The 25558-nt window shown below is 36.2% G+C and overlaps 1 protein-coding gene across 1 annotated transcript in view; it reads right to left on the bottom strand.

The window, feature by feature from the left end:
- LRRC1 (leucine rich repeat containing 1) overlaps window positions 1-25558 on the bottom strand; it is a 183696-nt gene that overhangs the window by 103043 nt on the left and 55095 nt on the right. Inside the window, exon 2 of the mRNA XM_056818409.1 lies at window positions 13792-13909. Coding sequence (XP_056674387.1) covers window positions 13792-13909 — 118 coding nt within the window. The remainder of the gene's footprint in view (window positions 1-13791; window positions 13910-25558) is intronic.

Here is a 25558-nt window from a genome sequence, read left to right as displayed (position 1 = left end):
AGTTAAGAATCAAAATATTATGTTCAAACAAGTTCCTGGCCCCCTAAGTGAAGAACCTGAAGTCTCTAAGACCCATTTCTAGCTGCTTAAGACCCTATCGTAAGACCCTATAAATTTCCTCAATGTTTTAAAGTATCTTTCTGTCTCCGTCTGTCTCTCTGTCTGTCTTTCTTTCGTCTGTCTACCAATCCATCTATCTATCTGTCTGTCTATCCATCTACATACAAATATATATATCTACATGTATATGTAAAATATTTATATTTATATATACATACATAAAAATGCTCTCATTTAAAACCAATTTGCTTTCACCTGAAAAGAGAATTTGGAGAGATTGGATCATTTCTGCTGCCTTCCTCTTAAGAACACTTGCTTCTAGGGGCAACAATGACTTGGGAGGCAGGTCCAAAGACAGGAGGTCCTGGGTTGGAATCTGGCCTCAGATACTTCCTAACTGTGTGATCCTGGGCAAGGAATCTAACCCTCATTGCCTAGTCCCTACTGCTCTTCTGACTTGAAACTACTACACAGTAATGATTCCAAGTGGGAAGGGAAGGGTTTAAAAAAATAAAACCTTGCTTCTGTCTGGAAAAAAAAATGTGAATGGAGAGGCGATTGTAATTCTTTCCCATGTGGCTTTAACCTCTGCTAGCCTCTGACTTCCCAATACAACAGGAGGCCAAAGTCAAGGCCAGGAGAGGGCTCATTGTACAGAAGTGATAGTTTCAGAGGCAAGAAAACAATGCTCGATTGGATGGTATCCAAAACTGAGAGAGTGAGGGAAGAAACACTCTTCAGAGCTATTTTTCTCCTCAGTGGTAGTGTTCCCAGCAGCAGCTGAAATAAGAAAACTCACCTGCTAAACTACTAACCATGTAGACAAGAGTACTAAGCAGACAGTCAACTCAAACAAAGCAGCTAAAAAGAAACAACAAGACAATGGCCTCTTGTTTCTTGACTGTGACAAAACTGAAGTCTACAAGGATTTTTTTCTTTTTTAAATTGGCTTATGCTGTACTACTGGAGTGGGTGTGTTTACAATTAGATACAAGTAATAAAGAAGACTGACTGTTCATAACTGAGTGGGAGGGTTTAGAGGCAGGGTAAATGTATTGCTTGCCAGACAGAATTTTCTATGGAAAATGTACTTGGAAACACAGAAGGGTTTGATGTAATACAAGGTCATTTACAGTAACCTTCAAGATTCGTTTTGGAGTTAATTAAACATAACACGAAATGAAGCTGTAAACAACAGATATATCTAGTCATCTGGTTGGAGGGAATCCAATTAAATTGAGAATTTTACTTGAAAATCCCAGAAGAAAGGAGGCATACAAGGATTAAGTTCTGTGATACTGACACCTCTTCTGATATAAACATCAAACAATTCCATTAATCTAGTACAGGGAGGTCATAAACATTTTCCCCCAAAATGATAGTGGTAATTTGCTCAGAATCATTAATGGACTCATGCTCAATTCCCACTATTACTCACATTTGAGAGAGGCTGAGAGGTACAACGGAAAGAACACTGGTTCTGAAGCAGAGGAACTGGGTTAATATTCTCTCTTTCCACTTACCACTGACCATGGAAAAGTTATAACTTCTCTGGGTCTCAATTATTTCATCTGTAAAATGAGTGAGTTGAACTAGATAGTTTTTAAGATCTCTTCCTTCTTTTAAGGTCTCTAATTCTATGATTCTATGACACAAAGCCAAAGTTGGGAATATAATTTCTAGCCAATCCTTTTTGTTTGTAGAAAGTCAATTCTTTGTCCATATGTGTTGTTTTGTCTTTTGATTGGAAGATGACCACTCACTTGACTCTCACATAAATTAAATTTAAGTGAGTTGCACAGTCATCAGCCTTACTCTTTCTTCCAATCATCAAAGTCCAGTGGCAAGACAAAAGTCAGGATGACTGGTGATGGCAAGGGATGCAGGGAATGATCTTGGCCTCTCTGATGTCTGACCAAGCTCTAAGAGTCCACAGTACCTGCTTCTGCCACTTTCATGGCCATTGGAAGAGATTATCCTCATCTGCCCATTCTGCCGGGGGGGAAGTCTTCACATGCTTCAGAGAAACACTCCCCCCCCCCAACTCACCAATGGGTGTGATGCTTTAGGATTAACCTCAACCTGGTTTAGTCCATCTACCAAGACAGTTTTACCAAAGTGTAGCCACTGCACGTGCTACAACTTCTTGGAGATACAGGTGAGACTTGGATGACAGGTGGACACCAAGATGAATAAGCAGCCCTGAAAAGGGCTCAGCAAATCTTTACACCAAAGTGCAAGTGTTGGGGTTACCAAGAAAAGCAAAAGCTAATCCCTGCCCTCAAGAAGTCCAGAGTCTGTCAAGGGAGAAAATCTGCAAACAACTAGACACAAATATGCCAAAGGCAGGATAAATAGGGAACATCAGCAGAGGGATGGCACTAAAATTAAGGACCAGGAAAGGTTTCCTTGCAGAAGGTGGAATTTTAGGTGTGCCTTGAAGGATGCTGGAGAAACCAAGAGTCAGAGATGAGGAGGAAGAATATTCCAGGGATGGGGGACTGCCAAGGAAAATGCCCAGAACTAGAAGATGGAGTGTCTTTTTCTAAGAACAGTGTTACTTGATCAGAAAGTTATGGGAAAACAGTATGGCAGAAACTAGGTATAAACTAACATCTCACAATGTATATCAAAATAAAGTCAAAATTATTTAGTCATAAAGGATGATACCATTAGCAAATTAGAAAAGCATGGAGTAGTTCACCAGTCAGATCGTTGGATAAGGGGAAAATTTATGACCAAGCAAGATACTGAAAGCATTATAAGATATAAATTGGATAATGTTGATTATATTAAATTAAAATGAATGCAACCAAGATTAAAAGGAAAGCAGAAAGATGGGAGGAAACTTTTTATAGCATGTTTCTCTGATAAAGAACTCATTTCTCAAATACATAGAGAACTGAATCAAATTTATAAGATTACATAAAAGTCATTCTCTAACTGACACATGGTCAACAGATATGAACAGACATTTTTCAGAAGAAAAATGAAAAAAAAAAACCCAAAGCTACCTAAAATCATATGCAAAAAAAGGCTCTAAATCACAATTGATTAGAGAGACACAAATTAAAACAACTCTGAGATACCACATCACACCTAGCAGATTGGCTAATGTGACAGACAAAAAAAAATGATAAATGGTGGAAGGGATATGGGAAAATAGGGACATGAATACACTGCTGGAGCTGTGAACCAATACAACCATTCTGAATAACAATTTGGAACCATATCCACAGGGCCATCAAACTGTGCATACCCTTTGACCCAGAAATACCTGTACTAGGACTATATCCCCAAAAGATCAAAAATAGGAGGGGAAGAACCTACTTCTATAAAAATATTTATAGCAGCTAATTTTGTGGTGGCAAAGTACTGGAAACTGAAGGGTTGTACATCAATTCTGGAATGGCTAAAGAAGTTGCAGTATATGATTGTAATGGAATATTAGTGTGCCATGAGAAATGACAAACAAAGTGATCACAAAAAAAAAACCCTGCAAAAATTTACATGAACTGACACAAAGGAAGATTTCTAAGTATGGACCTAGAGTCTCACCGATACTGTACAGATGAAGTATAAATATTATCTAAGAGGTTCCTCAGAAGAAAAACATTTTTGGCTACAGAAAAATACTTATAATCTTGGACTAAGATATGAAAGGTTTGGACCTTTAAGTCAATCAATAAGTATTTAAGTACCTATTATATGCCAAGCACTATGCTATTTACTGGGGCTAGAAGAAAAAAATTTAATAGTCCTTGCCTTCAAGGAGCTTATAATTCATATAGTGCCCACACAAATAAGATGTGTGGTCCTTTAAAATATAGAAATTTACATACATACTCTATAAAATCCTAGTATTATTCAGTGCAGTCTAACATAGGAATCCTTTATACAATACATCTGACAGGTCATCATCCAGTCTCTGTTTAATGTATATAAACACATATACAACCAAATAAAATAGGCTATTGTCTAAGAGGCACTTAGCAAAACAAAGCTCTATATAAGAGTCAATTATCATTTATGCTTAATTTCCTATTAATCCATTTGAATAAAATAGTCATTTGTTCTGGTGTATGTGCACACATGTATATACTCCTATACATGCACACACACACACACACACACACACATGCAAAGAAGAATCATGGACCATTAAAACTGAAAAGGATCTTGGGAATCATATAGTCCAACCTAGTACCAAGTTCATAACCTCAGAGTTATGAGTCATCTTAAAGCATCACTGACTCTTCTTTCTCCTATATCAATAAATAGTCAATTCTGGCTTCATGATATCCCTCAAATCTTTCCTATTCTCTAAACCCACAGAGTCACCACCCTAAACTAAGCCCCTCAGCAGCCAGGTGACTCAATGTCTTGGAATCAGGAAGACTCATCTTCATGATTTCAAATCCCACCTCCAGATATTTAATAGCTATGTGACCCATGGCAAGTCACTTGTCCCTGTTTGCCAAAGTTGCCTCATCTGTAAAATGATGTAAAGAAGGACATATGGATAAGGCCAAATTTTTCCAGTATCTTTGCTAAGAAAACTCTAATGGGGTCACAAAGAGTCAGACATGATGGAAAGGACTGAATAACAAGAAGAAACAATTCACAAAGTCACTATCCTAAGCCAGGCTACTCATCACCTTTCACTAGACTATTATCATAACCTCCTATGTGATATCTTTATCTCTAGTCTATCCATTCTCTAATCTATCCTTTATGTAATTGGCAAAATACCACCTCAGCTAAAAAAAAAAAAGAACCTTCAGGGTTTCCTATTGTCTCTGAAATCAAACACAAATTACTCTGCCCAGCATTAAAAGTGTCTACACTTCTCCAGTATAATTTCACACTATTTCCCCCTTCATATATTGGACATTCCAAGCCAAACTAGATTCAATAAGATTTTTATCTACCAACTATGGTCTCCATAAGTACATATAATATCTAAATCCATCCTCTTCTTCATCACCACTTTTCAGAATCGTTAGATTCCCCTCTAGGCTGAGTTTTGGTACTATCTCCTCCAAGAAGCCTTTCATGGTCTCCCTCAGTTATTAATGGTCTCTCTCACCTCAATTTTTTTCTAGGACTCCATCTGACCTATACCTGGTAATTTTATCATACATTTTAAAGGATATATTATATATACCTCTGCAAGAGAATGTATACTATTTTAGGCAGGGACTGTTTCAACTTTGTTCTTGCCTCCATAGTACTAATGATAGCTAGGTAGTATAAAAATAATAATGGTGAGTTACAAAAAAATAGATAGAAAACTATGCCAATAGAGGTTCAAAACTATTCAGAAATTTTTGATAGATGTCATCAAAAGTATCTTCAGGGATGAAGTGAAGCTCAAGTGTGAACTTCCCTTCAGGGTCAGGTGCAAGGATTCTAAAGAGACTCTTAATATAACAAATAAAATATTTATTGAAATATATAAGGATAAAAAGGATTTCTAATTCTAAGGGATTCTAAATCTACCCAAATAAACTCGCTGGTTCTACAAGGAACAACTCCTGTGTTTCACAGGCTACACTAATCATCCTTGATCTGACTAACCCAAATTTATACTATTCTAAATAAAACTACCACTATTATCCTTATAATTTTTAACTTCATCTTCCAGTTATAAAATAAGAAAGGCTAGTTGGTTGAGTCTCCACAAGAATCACATTAGGACTCTGAGTCTTAAAGACTCAGAGTCCAAACCAAAGACCAGATCTTTCTTTGGTCTTCTCAGATATAAACCAATTTATGAAGACAGAAATAGATAGTCAATAATGTTTCTCAAGTTGGGAAAGGAAAACACTAAGCCCCTTCAAGTCTTTCCCTCAGACAGAGAGGCAAAGATGTTACCTCCTCCAGCCCTCAGAATCTCTGAGTGTGTGTCTCTGCCAACTGCCAACTGCCAGAGAGAGTAATTGACACAGAAAAACAGTTATAACTGTCAGTATTTGAAACTGACATGCTCTCTCAACTCTGCTTCAAACTCCAATTCTTTCTCTAGCCAGCCACTCTACTTCTTATCTCTAAACTAATAAAACAATACTTATTTTCAAATATCATCCTTATAGTAAATAATGCTTTAAGGTTTATCCATTTCTTTAGAGATAGATAATTTTATTTGACTTCCCACAAGAAACTGGTGAGGTAGGAATTATTATTATACCCATTTTACCTATAAGATAATTGAGGTTGAGAGATAGTAAGTCTCTTATCCAGGATCACACACCTAGTATCTAGGGAAGGATTTGAGTTTAGGTCTTAATGATAATAAGTCCAGGATTTTAGTGGGAACTTAAAGGAAACCAAAGAGGAAAAAGGGCAGAGATGAGGAAAGAGAGCATTCTAGACACAGGGGACAACCAGAGAAAATACCAAGAGTAGGGAGAAAGAGTATCTTGTTCAGGGAACATCTAGGAGTCTGGCTAGTGTCACTGGACTGTAGAATACCTGAGGGATTTTTTTTTTTCAGGAGTTTCAGTCCTGTTTGACTCTCAGTGAGTCCATTTTGGGTTTTCTTGGCAAAGACACTGGAATGGTTTGCCATTTCCTTCTCCAGATCATTTTACAAATGGGGAAACTGAGGTAAACAGGATTAAGTGACTTACTTAGAATCAACACAGCTAGTAAGTATTTGAGGCCATATTTTAATTTAGGAAGATGAGTCTTTCTGACTCCAGACCTGGCACTCTATTCCGCAGACCACCCATTTGAGGGATATTAAGTGTTAAAGAGTAAAAATACTGGAATGATCAGGGATAGGGAGGGTTTCAGGTTATGAAGGACTTTATCTAACAAAGGATTTTATATTGATTCTGGAAGTGATAGGGAGCCCCTGAAGTTTACCAAACTCCTGTGCCATGGTCACCCTTTGGTACGAGGATAGGCAGGAGGATAGGCTGGAGGACAGGTAAATGGAGAGAACCTTGGGACAGGTCAACTTACTGACCATTCTAACAGTCCAGGCAAGTGGGCATGAGGGTCTATGCTGTACCAGAGGAATGGTTATGTCAAAGCCGAGAAGGAGACATATTCAATATGATACAAAATTGATCTTAACAGGTTCTTAACAGATCTTAACAGGATCTTAACAGAAGTAAAATAAAACACCTGGGTAACCCACCTGGGTTACTGGGAAGATGTTTTGACCTTTAGAGTAACAAATTTGGAATATGGGATGATTTGGGAGGAAAGAGAATGAGTTCAATTTTGGACATGTTGAGTTTAAGATATCTTTAAGGACATAGTTTGAGATGTCTAACAGGCAGTTAGAGATATAAGGCTGGAGGTCAACAGAGAGGCTAGGGCTGGAAAAGCAGATTTAAGAATCATAAGCATAGAGATGATAATTTAATCTACAGGAGCCGATAAGATCAACATGCGGAATTGTAAATAGAGAGAAAAGAAGACGCCCTATCCCAGAGACCTGTAGGTTCTTCTCCTAGAAATCATACTCAAACCAGTATGCCCACTGTTCTGGAAAGAGCCTGGCCATGCACTCCTCTGTGGGTCCATTTACAATCCTCATAATAAATAAATAGCACTTCTACAGAAGACATCACTATTCATGGCAGCTAGCTAGGTGATGCAATGGAGAGACTGCTAGATTTAGGAAAACCTGAGTTAAAATTCAGCCTTAGACACTTACTAGTTGTGTAGCTCTAGGAAAGTTGTTGATCTCTGTGTGCCTCAGTTTCTTCTACTGTAAAAATAAGATAATAATAGCATCTACTTCCTAGGGTTGTTGTGAGGGTCTTTTAAGGTAATAACTGTAAAGTGCTTAGCACAGTGCATTTATTATATAGCAATAAATGCTCATTCCCTTTGCCCAAATCCCCAGAGTAAGACCTTGCAAGAATCAATCCAAGTATTGGGTAGAAATGTAGATAGCTAGCAGACAACAGACAGGAAAAGGTTGCTAGAGCTGGGGATAAAAGAAAACAAAGGAAAGAACATAGGAGCATAAACCATCAGCCCATAATCTTCTGTCTATCTCTCTCTCTCTCTCTCTCTCTCTCTCTCTCTCTCTCTCTCTCTCTCTGTTGTTCTCTCTCTTTCACTCTCTCCCTCTCTCTCAGACACACACGCACACACGCCCATCTCACAAAAAACCATCCTCTTAGATTCTCTTAATTCCTTCAAGACTCAGTTCAAGCAGCAGCTTTTACATGAAGATTATACCAATCCACCAATGTCCTACTGCCCTCTCTCCCCAAATTATAGTTTATTTACTTCAGAGCTATTCTGTATATACTTATTTTTGTACATGTTGTCTTCCACAATAAAATGTAAGCTCCTCGAGGGTAGAAACGGTCTCATTTCTGTGTTTGTATCCTCACTGCCTAGAACCATGTACAGAGTAGGCACTTAATAAATGTTCATTGACTATAAACAATGGACAAGGGCAACGTTTATGATAGACTGTCCCTCCCCCTTATGTATACTCCCCTCTAACAACAAATCCTGTGACCTTCATCCCCCACCCCCAATGGGGTGTCCTCAATGTTCATTTTTAGCTTATTTCTTCCATATAAAAATGTCTTGGTGGGATATGAGCACTGAGGAGAGGAGAGGAAGAGCTAGGTTCAATGATTCCATCCTCTCTCTTTTCACCAAGCAAACAATGGGCATATACAATTCCACATCTGCCTCCCAGCTGCTTCAAGAACCAGTGAAAGGATCCATGTGCAGCACCCTCCCCTTCAGCAATTCTAAAACAGCTTGACAAGAAGGCAGAAGACCTGCATGATCCCTAACAAGATGCGAGCACCGGCACTCAGACCTACAGAAAGCAACGGAGAAAAAAGAATGAAAAAACTAGAGAGGACGAGTCCCAGGGAGACAAGACTAATTCTTGTCTTGACAATGCCTTCAGGGAAGGCTTCTTATAACTACATGCTGGAAAGTAAAACTGGGCACACAGCAAGACATGTACAATTCTTTCTCCTTCTTGCTCAAGTTGTCATGTTAAAATATTTTAACACAAAAGTGTCTTTTCTTTTTCAGAACCAAAAAGCTCTATTGACAGAGGCAGCATAATGGTGCACAAAGAGGATTGAAATTAAAGGCTTATTATCAGTTAGAATCTCACTCTTCTAAACTTACTGCATGACCCTGGGGCAAGTCACCTCATGCAGTTGTGCCTCAGTTTCCTTCTTATGTAAAATGAGTGGGTTGAACCAGAGGAACCTCCCTGAACCATTTCCATAGGAGGGATGATGATCCAAAGTCATATTCCCTTTACAAAATCTCCTCTAGCTTTTTTTTTAATGGTATTTTTTTTCCCTTTGGGGGCTATACAGATTGAAGACCCAGAAAAGAATGTTCTCATCATGAAAATCCTTGGCTCTGGAGTTCAACATCAGAAATGGATTTGGTTTTATCAATAGAAAGACAATTAAAGAAGATGCATTACTATCTGCTTTGCTATTTCACCTAAGGGATATAGGGTCTTCCCATTTCACTTGCAGCTGAAATCTACTATATATTATCTCCTCCTATTCAAATGTGAGTTCTTTGAGAACAGAGACTCTCTTGCTGTTCTATTTTTATCCTTAGTGTTTTCCACATTGTGAGGGCTTAAAATTTTTTTGATTCAATCTATCATCTGTAATTCAAATATATTCCTCTTCTTCTCCTGTGTAAAAAGTCATCTCTTTGTGAGGAATAATTGATTTACTGATCTATCCCCTAGTTTATTTCCAATCAGTATTATTTAGTTTAGAGTGGTTCCATAGGGGAAACAATTATATCTGATATTTTTTGTTATACTTACATTTCTTCTGTCTACCCATTAATATATATATTGAGTCATATTTAATCAGTTTAAACAATTAATATTGATACACGTTATATTTAGGGACAATTAGAACAGGTTAAGCATATTCTTTCTTCTAGCCGACCTAAAACTCTAAGGCAACAGTTATAAACACATTTACTAACAGTTATAAGCATACTTGCTTAACCACAAAATACTCATCGGAGGACCTCCACCCTTTTGGCCTGATGAGTAAGGCCAGTGTGGGTGAGAGAACCTCTGGACCTCCACCCTGAGCCTAACCACCCAGATCCTGCATGTCAGATGCCACAATGATATGGAAAGTCCCCAGTTATTTTAGGTGCCCATCCTGTGATCATCCAGATTGATGTAATTGTCTCTAAGGCTTTAGCCTCTAAAACTTTTTTTCTGGAAGGTCACCATAGAGGTTTGTTAACTAATAATAAATAAATATTTTATTTTTAAATATTTATTATTATATTTATTATTAAATTAAAATATTTAATATAAATATTTATATATACATTATATATATAAATTACATTTATATATATAAATTATATATATAATTTTGATATAAATATTTTAATTTAATAAGTTTGTTTTAATAATATAATTACTCATTTAATATGATAAATTAAATGAACAATAATAAAATCTTGTATTTTACTTTACCTCATCTGTATCATATGGGTATCAAGCTCTACAAAAACTTGTGCCCAGGAAAACACAGACATTTGAGATCATGAGGAAAGGTCTTATTCACTGAAGGGGACCAAGTCCCTTAAATGGTGAATGGCTCATTGCAGGTTGAACAGATTTTTGGCACATAACTTTTAACAAAGAATTGTTAAAAGCAAAACTAACCAATACACCAATTAAGTACATGTTGGAATATTCCATACCCACTGTTCTCTACTTCTGCAAAGGGAAGGGAATACATACTACCTCTAAATTTCAAAGATGATCTTTTCTTAAGGCCAAGAAAAGCCTCATTTTTTAAAATTTTTATCCCCAGCACCTCTCACAGTTCCTTGTACAGAGTAGACCCTTAAAAATCTTTCATGAATTGAGTTCACTTTCATGCCTAAATGCTCTTTTGGCTCAAAAACTAATATACTTTTTTTCTTCTCAATGTGTTTCTAACAGTCTGAGATTTCCTCCTTTTACTTCCAACCACAAAAGTTCCTACCATGTTTCTCCCACAGATTCTGTAATTTCAACTATTAGTTTTATGGCATAACTATTCATATATTAAATGACATCTAGTTTTAAGGTTTAGCTTTATTTTTTTTTAAACAAAAGGGACCCCTGTCAACATCCACAATGTTCCCTAGCTATACTCATATTCCAGGAAAAAGTATAGTAATCAAACTAACAATATACTTTCATGTATATTAACTCATTAGGTCTTTATATCAGCTTTCTGAATTAGCCTTGCCTAGACATATTCTTATTGAAACTAGACAAAGAAATGTGTATCCAAGGAGTCAAGTAAATGTTTTCTGCACAGAAATGTATAAACTGACACCACAATCACTGGGGTAATTATTATAAAATGTGAAAAAAGTATAATTATCATGGTCAAGTTGGCCCCTGAAACAGTTAGTAAAAAGTATCTTTCTCCTCTTTTTTTGCAGAGGTGCAAGACTATAGATGTTGTATATTACATTAAAATTAATATGTATGAATGTACTGAATGGTTTTGCTGAGTAGCTGTTGACTCTCTTTTTTATTCTTTTGTAAAGGGGGTGGCTCCCTCCAGGACAAAGTGGAAGAGAAATATATTTGGAAATGAAGGCAACGTAATTCTGCAATTTCATTTTCAAAAGTTTTATGGTTGTTCATCTTTTCATTTATATGATTGTCGCCATTTTTCTAGTTTCTTTCGGTTAAGCTTACTTCATTCTGTAGCAATTCAATTAAGTGCTTTCATGTTTCTCTGTATTTATCATATTCACTATTTCTTACAGTTCCTTAATATTCACCTAATGTTTAATACACATTCAGGAACCACAATTTGTTTAGCTAATCCACAATTAATAAAACTCTATTTGGTTTCCAGTTCTTTTGTACCACAAAATACACCTATAAATTTTGGTGTACCTGGAAACTTCCTTTTTGGAGGTGATTTCCTTGGAGTGCAGGCCCAGCAATGGAATTTCTAGGAGAAAGCCTACAAACATTATTTTACTGACATAATTCCAAACTGTGTTTCAGAATGGTTATATTAATTCACAGTTCCACCAAAAACATTCTAGTGTACCTGTCCTTCTACAGCCTTTCCATCATTGACTGTACTCCTCTTTTGTTTTCTTGCCAATTTGTAAAATGTAAAATGAAATCTCAGGGTTGTTCTGATTTGTGTTTCTCTCATTATTATTGATTTAAAGAAGGGTCAGAGAAACTACAGTCCATAATCCTGCAGCTTGTTTTTGTACAGTCAATAGCTAAGAATTTACATTAAAAAAAAAATTTTGTATTTGAAATACTACAAAATAAAGTGTTATTATATTTACAAATGTAAAACAGCTCAAGGACCATCTAAAAACAGTCAGTGGATCCATTTGGCTCTCCCACAATTGTTAGCCTAATGCTGATTTAGAGCATTCTTTTCTACAGTTGTTAATATATTTCAATTCTCTTTTAGAGAATTGTTGGCTGATATCATTTGACAATTTATCAGTTGAAGAATGGCTTTTGGCCTTGTATATTTCTGCTTCCTGCCTTTATATTTTGTATACACTCTCACATGAGAAACCTGATGGAAAAAAAATTCCCATTCAATAACTTCCATTCTTTTCAGAAATCAGTGGTTATTTTTGATGTATGAAACCTTGACAAGAATTATCAATACCTTGAAATAGAAAATAAAACAAAAAACATTTTATACATTTTATGTTTATTCATTTGTTACTATTTAATTAAGTGCTAAAGGGTTTATGCTTTATGTAAAAATGTATTCCTTATTTTATATTTTATTTATCTTTGTTAATAACCATAATTTTAGATTAAATTATTTTTATTCAATTGAGACAACATTGGTATTGTGCTTCTTCTGGAAAGAGGTATTGAGAATAACTAAATAGACATGTAAGCATTGCCACTGGAAAAGAGAACTAGAAAAACATTTTATGGACTACTAAAAGTTCTGCAATTAAGTTGATTTTTTTTTGTTTGTTTTAGAATACCCACAAGGCTACATTAAAGGATGTGTCACAGATATCCCTGAACACAATTGCAGATATGTTCTCATTAAGTCAAAAGTCTTTAACTAGGCTTAGAAATACAAATTGTCCCAGAATGAGAAAACTGATGTTGGACCATCGAAAAAGAATGATCCCTTAACTGATCTTACAAAGGCTATCTCTGCATTAAAAAGGACAAAATTATTTTTAAAAAGTGTATGGGCTGGTAAGTATTTTGCAATTATTTAGAGTTGATTCAATTATTCCATTATAATAGGTAGTTTCAGTATTTCTTAGTCCAACCAAGTGATGATGATGATGATGATGGTGGTGGTGGTGGTGGTGATAACTGATAACATTTGTGCAGTTTTTAAATTTGCAAAGCAGTTTATATATGCCATGTTACCTAAGACTCATAACAACCTCAGAAGACAGACATTATTATTATTGTCCTCCTTTTACTGATGAGGGAACTGAAGTTAAGAAAAATAAGCAACTTGCCCAGCATGACACAGTTGATGTGTCTGAAGCAGGATTGGAACCTAATTCTCCTTAAATCAAATTATCAGATCTCTTTCCACTACACCTCTTATTGTATTCAGGTGCTATCCCAGGAATTCTATAAACCACCAGATTCAGGAAAAGTATGTTTTCCAGCAATAATGTCTTACTCAAGTATTATTCAATTTGTCATGTCCCAAAGTACAGTAAACAATAATCACACAGTAATCTTTTGCTTACCATTTCGAGACACATCCAATTCTACCAATTGCATGAAGTTAGCTATTTCTGGAGGGAGCCTCTGAATTTCATTATCGCTAAGTCCAAGTTTCCGTAATTTTACTAGCTGAAAAAATTGCTGAAAGACAAAATAATGTCATATAAGTTTTGTGAGTTTCATTTATATATATTAAATATATCCACAATCTAAACCTTCTGAATAGTTGAAAGTTTTAGACATTTTTCATTCAGGCAGTCAATAAGCATTTACTCTTATTAGTGCTATGAGTTAATGCTAAATGGTGTCCTTTAATTAATCACAAGTACAAAGTTTATTTTTTGACCAAAAACAGAGAACTTGTGAGGATAGCAATTGACATGGATAAAATTCATATATTCAACATTCTACAGAGAGTCACAAACTTAAGGTATTTAGAATATCAGGTTAAAAAAAAAACTTTGCCTTCTATCTTAGAATCAATACAATAATACTATAGATGAGGAAATTGAAGAAAACCGGGTTAAGTGACTTGCTCAGGGTCCCACAGCTAATAAGTGTCTGAGGAGAGATTTGAACTCAGAAAGATGAATCTTCATGACTTCAGGTCTGGTACCCTATCTACTGTATCACCTGGATGTCCCCAAATAAGAAAATATAAATAATGATATAAAAATAAGTTTTAAGAATTTTATTTGTTATAACTTTTGTTTTTATATAACCACTTCCAGGCGGAGTTGAAAGAATGAGAGAAACAAAGAAAGAGAAATAGCATTTCACAAACCTAACCAGCATATTAACTGGTCTGATAGATTATTCAACAGTCCACATTCACAGATTCCCTTCCATTTGCACAGGAAAGAGGAAAAGGCATTTCTCAACAGGTCAACAGGCTCAAGCTCAGTTTTTATAATTATATGGTGTTCAATTTGGGCTTCTTTGACCTTTCCTTTTCCATTGTTATTTTCATTGGGTATATTGTTTTCCTTCTGCTTACATCACTCTGCAGCAGCTCATACCATTCAGAATGTGTGTTCAAAAGTAAAACAAATCATCTCTCATTAGATAAAGGTAATGCAAAAAATTCATCTATGCTGAAGAGTGTCCAATAAAATAACTGATCCTTTTGACATCTATAATTGTTTGATTATTTAATCTTACAGAAAAAAATACTGAAATTCCTTTATGCTGATTGTTCTAAAGTATCAGCTGACACAAAAGCCTTTCAAACAAGTCACTCATTTGAATGATCAAGCCTACACCAATTGTTTAAGCAGTTGGACAGTTTCACAATGCACCTCGGTGTTTACTCAAGCATGAAAGTTCTCTTTGTCTTTGAGAACCCATGGTCAAACAGGCAAGACAATAATACTGGTGCCAGTTCCATATATTTAGGGTTTAATTCAGAATTAACAACAAATGGACAAGATTCTGGATCAGAAGAAAAATAAATAATTAATTCAGTTTGGGCTATTAGAGAGGATCACTTGACAAATTAAAATTCCCCTAGGAAAAAGTGAATTTAAAATGAATTAGATGTTTTGCTCTAAGCCCATCTATGGATCAAACTTAACTGAATGCTAACATAAAGGTAAATATGCCTATTACAGAAAAAAAGCTGACTAAAAATTAAAATGACAGAGTAGACAGAGTTCTGGACTTGAAAGTCTGGAAGACCTGAGTTTGAATCCTGAGTCAGACATATAGCTGTTGATATTGCATCAGTCACTTAATAGCACCCACCTCACAGAGTTATTGTGAAGATCAAGTGAAATATAAGGCATGTTTCTAACCTTAAAGCATGATATAAATACTGTTGTTCAGTTATTTCAGTAGTGTCCAACTTCATGACATCATTTGAGGTTTCCTTGGCAAAAATTCTGGAGTGGTTTGCCATTTCCTCCTCCAACTCTTTTTATGGATGAGGAAACTGAGGCAAACAGGGTTAAGTGACTTGCCCAGGGTCACACAGCTAGTAATTATCTGAGAGGATGGATTTATAATCAAGTTTTCCTGACTCCAGGACCAACTCTATTGACCAGGTCACCTCAATGCCTTTATATTAAATAATAGTGATTATTATAATATATAAGGTATAAACATTTGGGGGGGGTAGTATAGACCTGTTCCCTCTATAGTGGAGCACAGCATTTTTAATCACGAATTCCTTGGAATTGTCTTGGATCCTTGCTGCTGATAATAGGTAACATCAGTTCATATAAGTCTTTCCAGATTTTTCTGAAACCCTGTTGGTCAATTCTTATAGTACCATAGTGTTCCATTAAAACCATATACCACAATTTGCTCAGCTATTCCCCAATTAATGGGCATACCCTGAATTTCCAATTCTTTGCCACCACAAAAAAGCTACTAAAATATATTTACATAAATAGGTCCTATTGTGAGCCCTACCATTCTCCTAGAGGTAAAGTCACATAAGCCTGTAGATATCTTCACCACACTGCTCTGCCTCCCCACATATTCAATCAAATGCCAATAATTGTCAGTTCTGCTTCCCCAATTTTAACATCCATCCCCTTCTACTCATATAGCCACCATCCTAGGTCAGGATTTGATCACTCCTGGCACCTGGACTATCACACCAACTTTCTAAATTATCTCCTCTGGCAAAAATGTCTCTCCCACAGCCTCCACACAGCTGCCAAAGTAATTTTCCTGAAGCACTTTGGATGATCCTCAACATACCTGAAACTCAGGTCCTCTGACCCCAAAGCTAATGTTCTTCCCACAGTACCAGATGAGTCCCTTGCACATCCTCAATAAATATTTGCTAAACTGGATTCCCTGGATTGGTCTGGGAATCCAGATATGTTGGGATTCTCATTCCAGTTTTATCTTTAATTCATTGTATAAATTAGAAGAAGCAACTTGCCTTCCCTAGCCTTCTCTTTTCATGAGCTATAAAGTGTAGGAGTTAGATAAGATGAACTCTAGAGTCTTCTTAAAACTCTTAACACTAGGAATCCAGGAAAAAGTGGAAACCTTTAGTTATAACTATTGCATGAACCTTTTAAGAGTTCTTGTCAAGCCTGTAAAATCATTCTCACCATGTAATTCCTCACCTAAACTCACTTTTAGCAGTTAAATATCTATGGAAAAAAATAAGGGGAATTATGTCAGTAAATATAGGGGCTTACAGTCTTAAACACAGTTAAGTAGGGTAAAACAGTACCTTAAAACTTATGGATGACTAGGATAGAGCTGACAGCACTTAAATCAATACTTATGCAACAAAAAGCATTTTTCTATATTTGTATCAGGCTAAGTACATCCCCTTCTGCACACTTGGATAATCAAAATGTTCAGTTCTAATTGACAGGTTAGGCAGTCTTAAACTCACAGCAACTTCAAGACTTTCTCCTCCCTCTTTTTTACTTTTTCACATTTCTATGATTTCCTCTCCATCAAATCCATCACCAAATCTCATCATCTCTTCCTTAATTAAAAAAAAAAACAGCATGTTTTTTGATGGGCCCAGCATTATGCAAGGTAATATAATCGGTATATTTAGGGGATGGGATTGGATGTGATTAAATGAACTTCTTTGGGCCAGTAACAAAGTTTTTACACTGCGGATGAAAGAGCAGGCTTGCCCAGTCCAGAGTCTGTCTGGTCTAGGGTCCCGCACACAGACCAATCAGTCACAGATTAGACAAAAGTCACTGGAAGTTGTAATTTACTCTTTAAGAGAGGTTTGGAGGGAAATGGGAATTATTATCACTATTTTTCTAGCTAATGATCCCAGAAACTACACCTTCGAGAGAAGGGTCTTCATAGAGTTATTGGACTACTCTTATCACTATCTTCTCTCTCACATAAAATCCCAGACCCCAGAACTAGCTATCTTACACTGACCCAAACCTCTTTTGGTTGTTATTAGAGGTATTGGTCCATGTCAGATTAGAAAGGGACCCAAGGGAAAAGATCCCAAGGCCAGATGGACTCAGACCTCCCACTCACTGACAGCTGCAGATGACTGGATGTTGTTTCAGGCTAGCTTCAGGTTCAAAGATCTTCTTCCAAGGGAAACACAAGTATCAATAGCAAGGACAGGTACAGGAACTCCACCACGTATTTGGCAGAAAATCTTTCCAGGTGCTTGTATTCAGCAAACCCCCAGAGAGACTCCTAGCTCCTGAGTTCTCAGCTCAACTCTTCCTTTTCAACATTCCAGAACCTTTCCTCATGTCCCTGACCTCTGCAGACCATCATCTCTTACTATAACCCTCTCTTCCTTATAATAGTGCTAAAAGGGACAGAATACAAGAGAAGCTTAAGAAGTAGTTCCTGTCTTTTAACTGTTGAGCCTAGAAAGAAAAAAAAAAGATATGTAGGCACCAACCTGTATGGTAATTATTCTAAAATGCAACAGTATTGGTGACATTCAGATCATAAGTATAGCAAGAGGGGCATAAACCCATGTTCCCCAACTCCAGAGCTGATGGTGTTTCCACTGTATCTTTCTAAGAATTATATTAGCTTGAGCTCTAAAGGTTTTTATATATCTTGTAAAGAAATAGCAATGGGAGGGGATAGCTGGATGGCTCAATGGATTCAGAGTCTAGAGATGGTAGGTTTGGGGTTCAAATACAGCCTCAGATACTTTCTAGTTGTGTGACTGAACAAGTCACTTGATTCCCATTGTGTAGCCCTAATCATTCTTCTATTTTGGAAACAACACATAATACTCGTTCTAAGACAGAAAAGGGGGAGAAGAGAAGAGAAGAGAAGAGAAGAGAAGAGAAGAGAAGAGAAGAGAAGAGAAGAGAAGAGAAGAGAAGAGAAGAGAAGAGAAGAGAAGAGAAGAGAAGAGAAGAGAAGAGAAGAGAAGAGAAGAGGAAATAGATAAAAGAACTTGAAAAATGTGTAAAATATTAAGGCAGCAATGATGAATGAAGACTAAAGGGTAAATTTCCATTAAATATTTAACTGAGGTACTATCTGATAAAATTCTAAAATGGTTTAACATCTGCCACATGTGAAATGTCAACTTCAGGGAAACATGTTTTAGACCATTAAGTCAGAGACATCCTCTAATCATCTCAGATAAAAAATAAAGACATTTGCAAAATCTTTAAACAGCACTGTAATTAGGCTAAGTAAGGGAGGGATAACTAATGAGATTAGTCCAGGGCTGCATTAACTTGATTAAGGAATTTGAAAATCAAATAACATGTGAATAAAACAGGTAGATGATAACAAATTATCCTGGATGCTACCAATACCATCAAGGTAAAGAAATAATATTTATGAAATTAATACAATATTGAAAGATGACAACAAAAAAGAACTGATTTTGGAAGGCTGGAACTTAATAACAGCCACATAAAAGCAGAACCCTACAGTAAGGTGAATGGCTAGGTGATGTTGAAGTATATAGAGTGCTGGACCTGGAGTTAAGAAGACTCATCTAATTGAGTTCAAATCACCCCTCCAATACTAACTGTATGACACTGACTGGGCCACTTAACCCTCTTTGACTTGGTTTCCTCATCTAGAAAATGAGCAAGATGAAGTGGCAAACCACTCCAGAATCTTAGAAAAGAAAATCCCAAAATAGAGACATGAAGAGTCTCATACAACTAAAATGACTAAACAACAAATACAGTAAGGTAGAAAGAAACTAAGAGAAAACACTAAGCAGAATTTGATATAACCTCCTAATGATACAGCAGGCAATAAAAATGGGAAGTCAGCATCATTTTAGGTTTCAAATATAAGGGTCAGTAAGATAGCCACCATGCAACTGGAAAAAAACAATCCTTCTTTATTCAGAACTAAAGAATAAATATGAATAAGCAAATATAAAAATATTATTTTATAAATAAATATTCTAAAGTAAAGAATAAATATTATTTATTTATTACCTTCTGTATTGTGGCAATTGCCAGACAGTAAATAGTAAGTACTGAGGAATAACAAGCTGCAGAAATGATGAGAAAAGGATTGGAAATATTATTTCATGAGATAGATGAATTTAGTAATCCTATAAAAAGTCCTGGAGGAGCATAGGCAATATGGTATAACATGAATGCCTGTAAAGGCATGAAGTACAGACCAAGGGAAAGAAAAATCAAGGTCAAGAGAATGAAAGGCAGAAAAAGTGAGTCATCTCCTTTTGAATAGGGTAAGGGGACTGTGAAATTAAATTACTTTTTTTTAGCAGCTTCCTTTTTTTTTTTTTTTGAAACAGACTTGTGATTTCATGAATATAGTAAGCTCCTTGTAAGGAAATTCCTTCTCCCAAAGCAAGTTTGTAATTGCTCTTTGACTCACAGTTTAGAGAACTGCACTTCTCAAAGATATTATGTAACTGTGCCTAGGGTCATCAAGCCATTATGTATAAAAGAGAATGAACTGAGGTTAGAAGGTAAGGAAGGATCTTGAGGGAAGATTTTCACTTTAGTCAATCTAGATCCCCAATGTCTATACCTATATTTTCTCTTGTATGGGTCTTGTTCACAGATTTGGCTATAACTCTACCTTATGGTCTGTCTATTTCTCTGAAAGCACTCTAATTTCTATTATTATGCCAGGAGTAGTTCAGTGAAGTCTATGGTCCCTTTTTCAAAATGTTTTAAAAGCATAAATTAAAATATATAATACAATTACATTGAAATGTTGTTGATACATTAGTTAACACTTAATAAAATACTTACTAAATCAAGGATCAACTATAAAATCCTCTGGCTATTAAAGTTTTTTACAATCTAACATCTGTTTCAATAATTGTTTTCTAACATTTTGCAATCCATGTTATTTCCCTCTCCTCCCTCCCACTCCCTAAGACAGCAGGTAATACGCTATAAGTGGCACACATATTTCCATGTTCATCATGTTATGAAAGAAGACACATCTCACTTACACTAGAGAAAAATTCGTGGAGACAATGATGCATGGTATGTCTCAATCTGTATTCAGATCCCATCACTCTATGGGGGTGAATAGCCTTTTTTGTCATGAGTCCCTTGGAGTTATCCTGAATCCTTACATTGCTGATAATAGGAACGTCATTCACAGTTGATCATAGTACTTTATTGCTGTTACTGTGCACAACATTCTCCTGGCTCTGCTCACTTCACTTTGCATCAATTCATAGAAATCTTTCCAGATTTTTTGGTGATCATCTTATTTGTCATTTCTGATGGCACAATAGTACTTCATCATTTTGGATTCTCTTGGGAAGGATAGTAGAGTGGTTTGGGTTTGCCATTTCCTTCTTCTGCTCATTGTACAGATGAGGAAGGTGAGGCAAACAGGATGAAGTGACTTGCCCAAAGTCAACAGCTAATAAGTCTCTGAAGCCACATTTGACCTCTAGCCTTCCTGACTCTGGGCCTGCCACTCTTACCCACTGTGCCACCCAACAACCTCTCAATTTAAGTATCTTCCAGACAACAGTTGTAAGTCCTATATGAGAAAAGTTCAAAAAGATAGAGAAAACTCAGAGAAAGAAGAAAAGTGGAGAGCTTTATTCTTTGAAGAGATAGATATAAAGGCATTCTAGCAATCTGGGTAGACTGAAAAAATCCCTTTCCATTAAGAGTATAATAATGTTCCTCAAGTGGTTCACATATAGCAAACAATTTTCAATGCCAACTTTTAAAGACACATTTAACCCAAGTTAATCCTTAATAAAGAAGTAGGTAAAAGAAGACCAAAGCATACAAGGTATATTGCTTTCTGGTTCAAAAAAGCCATCTCTCAAAGCAACTGAAGGATCAACAAACTACTTTATTCATAATATTATCAAGTCACTTCTTCTAACAAAGCATGGATTAGAAAACTATGGAGCTCTCTAGCACAGTGCAGTCAAGAACTCATCCCTAACAAACTGCTAAAGACAAGTTAAGCAGTGGAATGGTTATCAAGACACTAGTATTTAATGCTAGAGAGCTTTCATTTCAGAGAACAGTCATCCAAATAATACCAGTAAGAGAAGAATATAAACAAATACTAGGTGAGTAAATAATTCCTTACATACCCACGTGGATACCTTTCCAAATTTCTTAATTTTAAATGCACCAAAAATATTGTGTTTGTGAAGAAGTTATGCAAATTGGATCCACTAGGCAAACACTATTCTCTAAGTCTGTAATGTAATGTCCAGCTTTAAACAAAGAACCAGAGTGCTCTCATTAATAACACTAAAAGTGCCGAGTTGTAGAAAGGAGCTCACTTGGCACAGACATTTTTCCCCTTTTAAAGATTTTTAATTGATATTTCTTTATTTTTACATTGCCAACATTTCTTCCAAATCCCTCTCCCTCCCATAGAGCAATTTCCTATAAGAAAGACTTTTTTAAAAGAAGAGAAAAATAGCAAAACATATCAAAAATTGACAGCACATGTAATGTTTCACAGCAGTGGACCCACTGTCTCCACAGGAGCTAGGAAAGATCTTCAAGGTCTTTATAATATACTTAACTTTTGGTTTTGATAATTTCATGATTGTTTGTCTTTCTATTTATATTGCTTTAGTCCTTGTCTATACACAGTGTTTTCCAAGCTCTGCTTGCAGTACTTTGCATCAATTCATTAAGGTCTTTCTGTCCTTTCCTGTAGTCATCATGTTCATTGTTTCCCACAGCTCAATAATATTCTACTATATTCAAGTGCCACAATTTGTTTAGCTAATCCCTTAATGGGTATCTACTTTGTTTCCAGCACTTTGCTACCATAAAAAAGTACTACTAGAAATATTTCAGTGTATATGAAGCTTTTCTGTAGGTCAATTACTTCCTTAGAATATGTGTCAGTCATTTTCCCAGTTGCTAATGCCCAATAATGCCAAACACACTAAGGTATTGTTTTAATTCTTACTTTCTGTCCTAGTAATAACTGTAAGATAGAAGGGCAAAGGCTAGGCAAAGGGGGTTAAGTGACTCACCAGGGTCACACAGCTAGGAAGTGTCTGAGGTCATATTTGAACCCAGGACCTCCTAACTCCAGGTCAAGCACTCTAGCCACTGTGCTACCTAGCTGCCCCAAATGTATCTTTGTAAAAATATCTGTAGCAATTTTACAACTAAATTTTAAACTAAATTTTAAACTAAAATTGGTATTTGAGCTTTTTAAGCAAATATCTTTATCTTTACCCATTTCTATTTTCCAAAAGGTTTTACAGATCTTGTCTGAGGTGCTGGAAATAAACTTCCTCTTATTTAATCTTTTTCATGCCTGCTCAATTCATACTTCCCTACCAGCATAAAAATGAATTAGTTAATCATAGTTAATCATCGTACTTCATTGTTGTTACTTTGTACAACATTCTTCTGATTCTGCTCACTTTGCATACATTCACATGCCCTTCCAGGATTTTTTGTGAGCATCTTGTTGATCATTTCTTATGGCACAATGGTATTCCATCATTTGGGATTCTCTTGGCAAAGATAGTGGAGTGGTTTGTCATTTCCTTCTCCAATTCATTTTACAGATGAATAAACTAAAGAAGTAAAAATTTGGAGAAGTCTATTCTGGAGTAACTCAAAAAGTTTTATGAAAACAAAATGAGGGAGAAGCTAGGTGGTGCCATATTGCATAGAGAGTTATGCCTGGAGTCAGGAAGACTAATCTCCCTAAGTTCAAATCTGACCTCTGACACTAGCTGTGTAACCCGCGTAAGTCATTTAACCCCATCTGGAAAAGAAAAGAAAAGGAGAAGAAGATGGAGAGGGAGAAGGAGAGGGAGGAGAGGAGAGGAGAATAGGGCACTCACCCACACTCTTACATCCCAAAATAGAACAAATCCTAATAATAATCCTGATGAGGAATCCCAACCATAGTGAAAGCTAATTTTATGAATTATACCCCTTATTTGAGGCAACAGGATAACAGCTATTACTCTCCAATAAATCCTGCTTGACAAATTTTCATTCCAGCACTTGGTACAATTTATTTAGCAAAAGCTCATGAGCTGTCACTATATCTTACAAGCCATCCAAGTCTGGCAAATTTGCTTTGCCTCACAGGGAGGAAAGGTGGGTGGGGAGCAATTTTCAATAATATGACACTATTCCAAGGATACTGTACAAGGTTTCTTTCTTATTTCTATTTTAAAAGAAAGTTTAATTATTATACTTTCAAATACCAGTGGTCCAGGTAAGAGACCAAACTAACATTCCCAGTTTCCATTTTATACCAAAGAACATGCAAAAATGCAAGATTATTGACTGCAGGCCATACCAAAACCCCATCAACAGCCACAGCACTGATGAATGGTCCTCAAACAGCAGGGCTCTTTCACTGTAGCTAATGGTTCTGGATCAACTGGCAACCTCCATCTGTGTAATTATATTTGCTGCCTGTTGGCCTCAAAAAAAAAACAACAACAACAACAACAAAACACTAAAAATGGTAGAGTAAGCACTTTACTTGGCATAGAGCCCCAGAAGTTCTTATGATCAGAAATTTTCCTCTATTTATAAGGTGAAATAATATTCAAATAATAATGGCTGGTTTTCATAAAATAACAACAACAACAACAATAATAATAGCTAACATTTATGGAGCATCTGTTATGTGCCAGGCATTGTGACAATTCTATACAAAACCTTACTATTTTGTTATCTCGGTAGCTTCTTATCATAACACAGTGTGAATCTGTTTTACAAGTATTAGAAATCTCTTTTTTATAGAATAGGAAACTAAGGCTCAGAAAGAAAAAGTGAGGCAGCTAGATGGTATGGTGCATAGAGTACTGGGCCTGGAGTGAGAAGACCTATTTCTTTTATTTTTTTTTGAAAATTTTTATTTAATTAATTAATTTAGAATATTTTTCCATGGTTACAAGATTCATGTTCTTTCCCTCTCCTCCTCCCACTCCCCTCCAATAGCCCATGCTCAACTCCACTGGGTTTTATACTTGTCATTAATCAAGACCTATTTCCATATTATTAATATTTGCGTTAGGGTGATCGCTTAGAGGCTACATCTCCAATCATATCCCCATCGAACCATGTGATCAAGCAGTTATTTTTCTTTTGTGTTTCTACTCCCACAGTTCTTCCTCTGAATGTGGATAGTGTTCTTTCACATAAATCCCTCTGAATTGTTCTGGATCATTACATTGCTAATAATGGAGAAGTCCATTACATTCCACTGTACCACAATGTATCAGTCTCTGTGTACAATGTTCTCCTGGTTCTGCTCCTTTCACTCTGCATCACTTCCTGGAGGTTGTTCCACTTCCCATGGAATTCCTCCACTTTATTATTCCTTTGAGCACAATAGTATTCCATCACCAACATATTCCACAATTTGCTCAGCCATTCCCCAATTGAAGGGCATCCCTTCATTTTCCAATTTTTTGGCCACCACAAAGAGTGCAGCTATGAATATTCTTGTACAAGTGTTTTTCCTTATTATCTCTTTGGGGTACAAACCCAGCAGTGCTATGGCTGGGTCAAAGGGCAGACAGTCTTTTATCACCCTTTGGGCATAGTTCCAAATTTCCCTCCAGAATGACTGGATCAATTCACAGCTCCACCAGCAATGAATTAATGTCCCTACTTTGCCACATCTCCTCCAGCATTCATTACTTTCCTTTGCTGTCATGTTGGCCAATCTGCTAGGTGTGAGGTGATACCTCAGAGTTGTTTTGATTTGCATTTCTCTAATTATAAGAGATTTAGAAGGACTACCTAATTTCTAATCTGGTCACAGACATGTACTAGCTTTGTGACCCTGGACCAACCAGTTAACCCTAGTCACCTCAGTTTCTTTCATCCATCAAATGAGGTGGAGAAGGAAATGTAAACCATTTCAGGA

This window comes from Monodelphis domestica, chromosome 2, assembly GCF_027887165.1.
Source record: "Monodelphis domestica isolate mMonDom1 chromosome 2, mMonDom1.pri, whole genome shotgun sequence".
Classification (NCBI taxonomy): domain Eukaryota; kingdom Metazoa; phylum Chordata; class Mammalia; order Didelphimorphia; family Didelphidae; genus Monodelphis; species Monodelphis domestica.
Note: the sequence above shows the minus strand (reverse complement) of the source record. Positions and strands in the feature narration are given on the sequence as shown.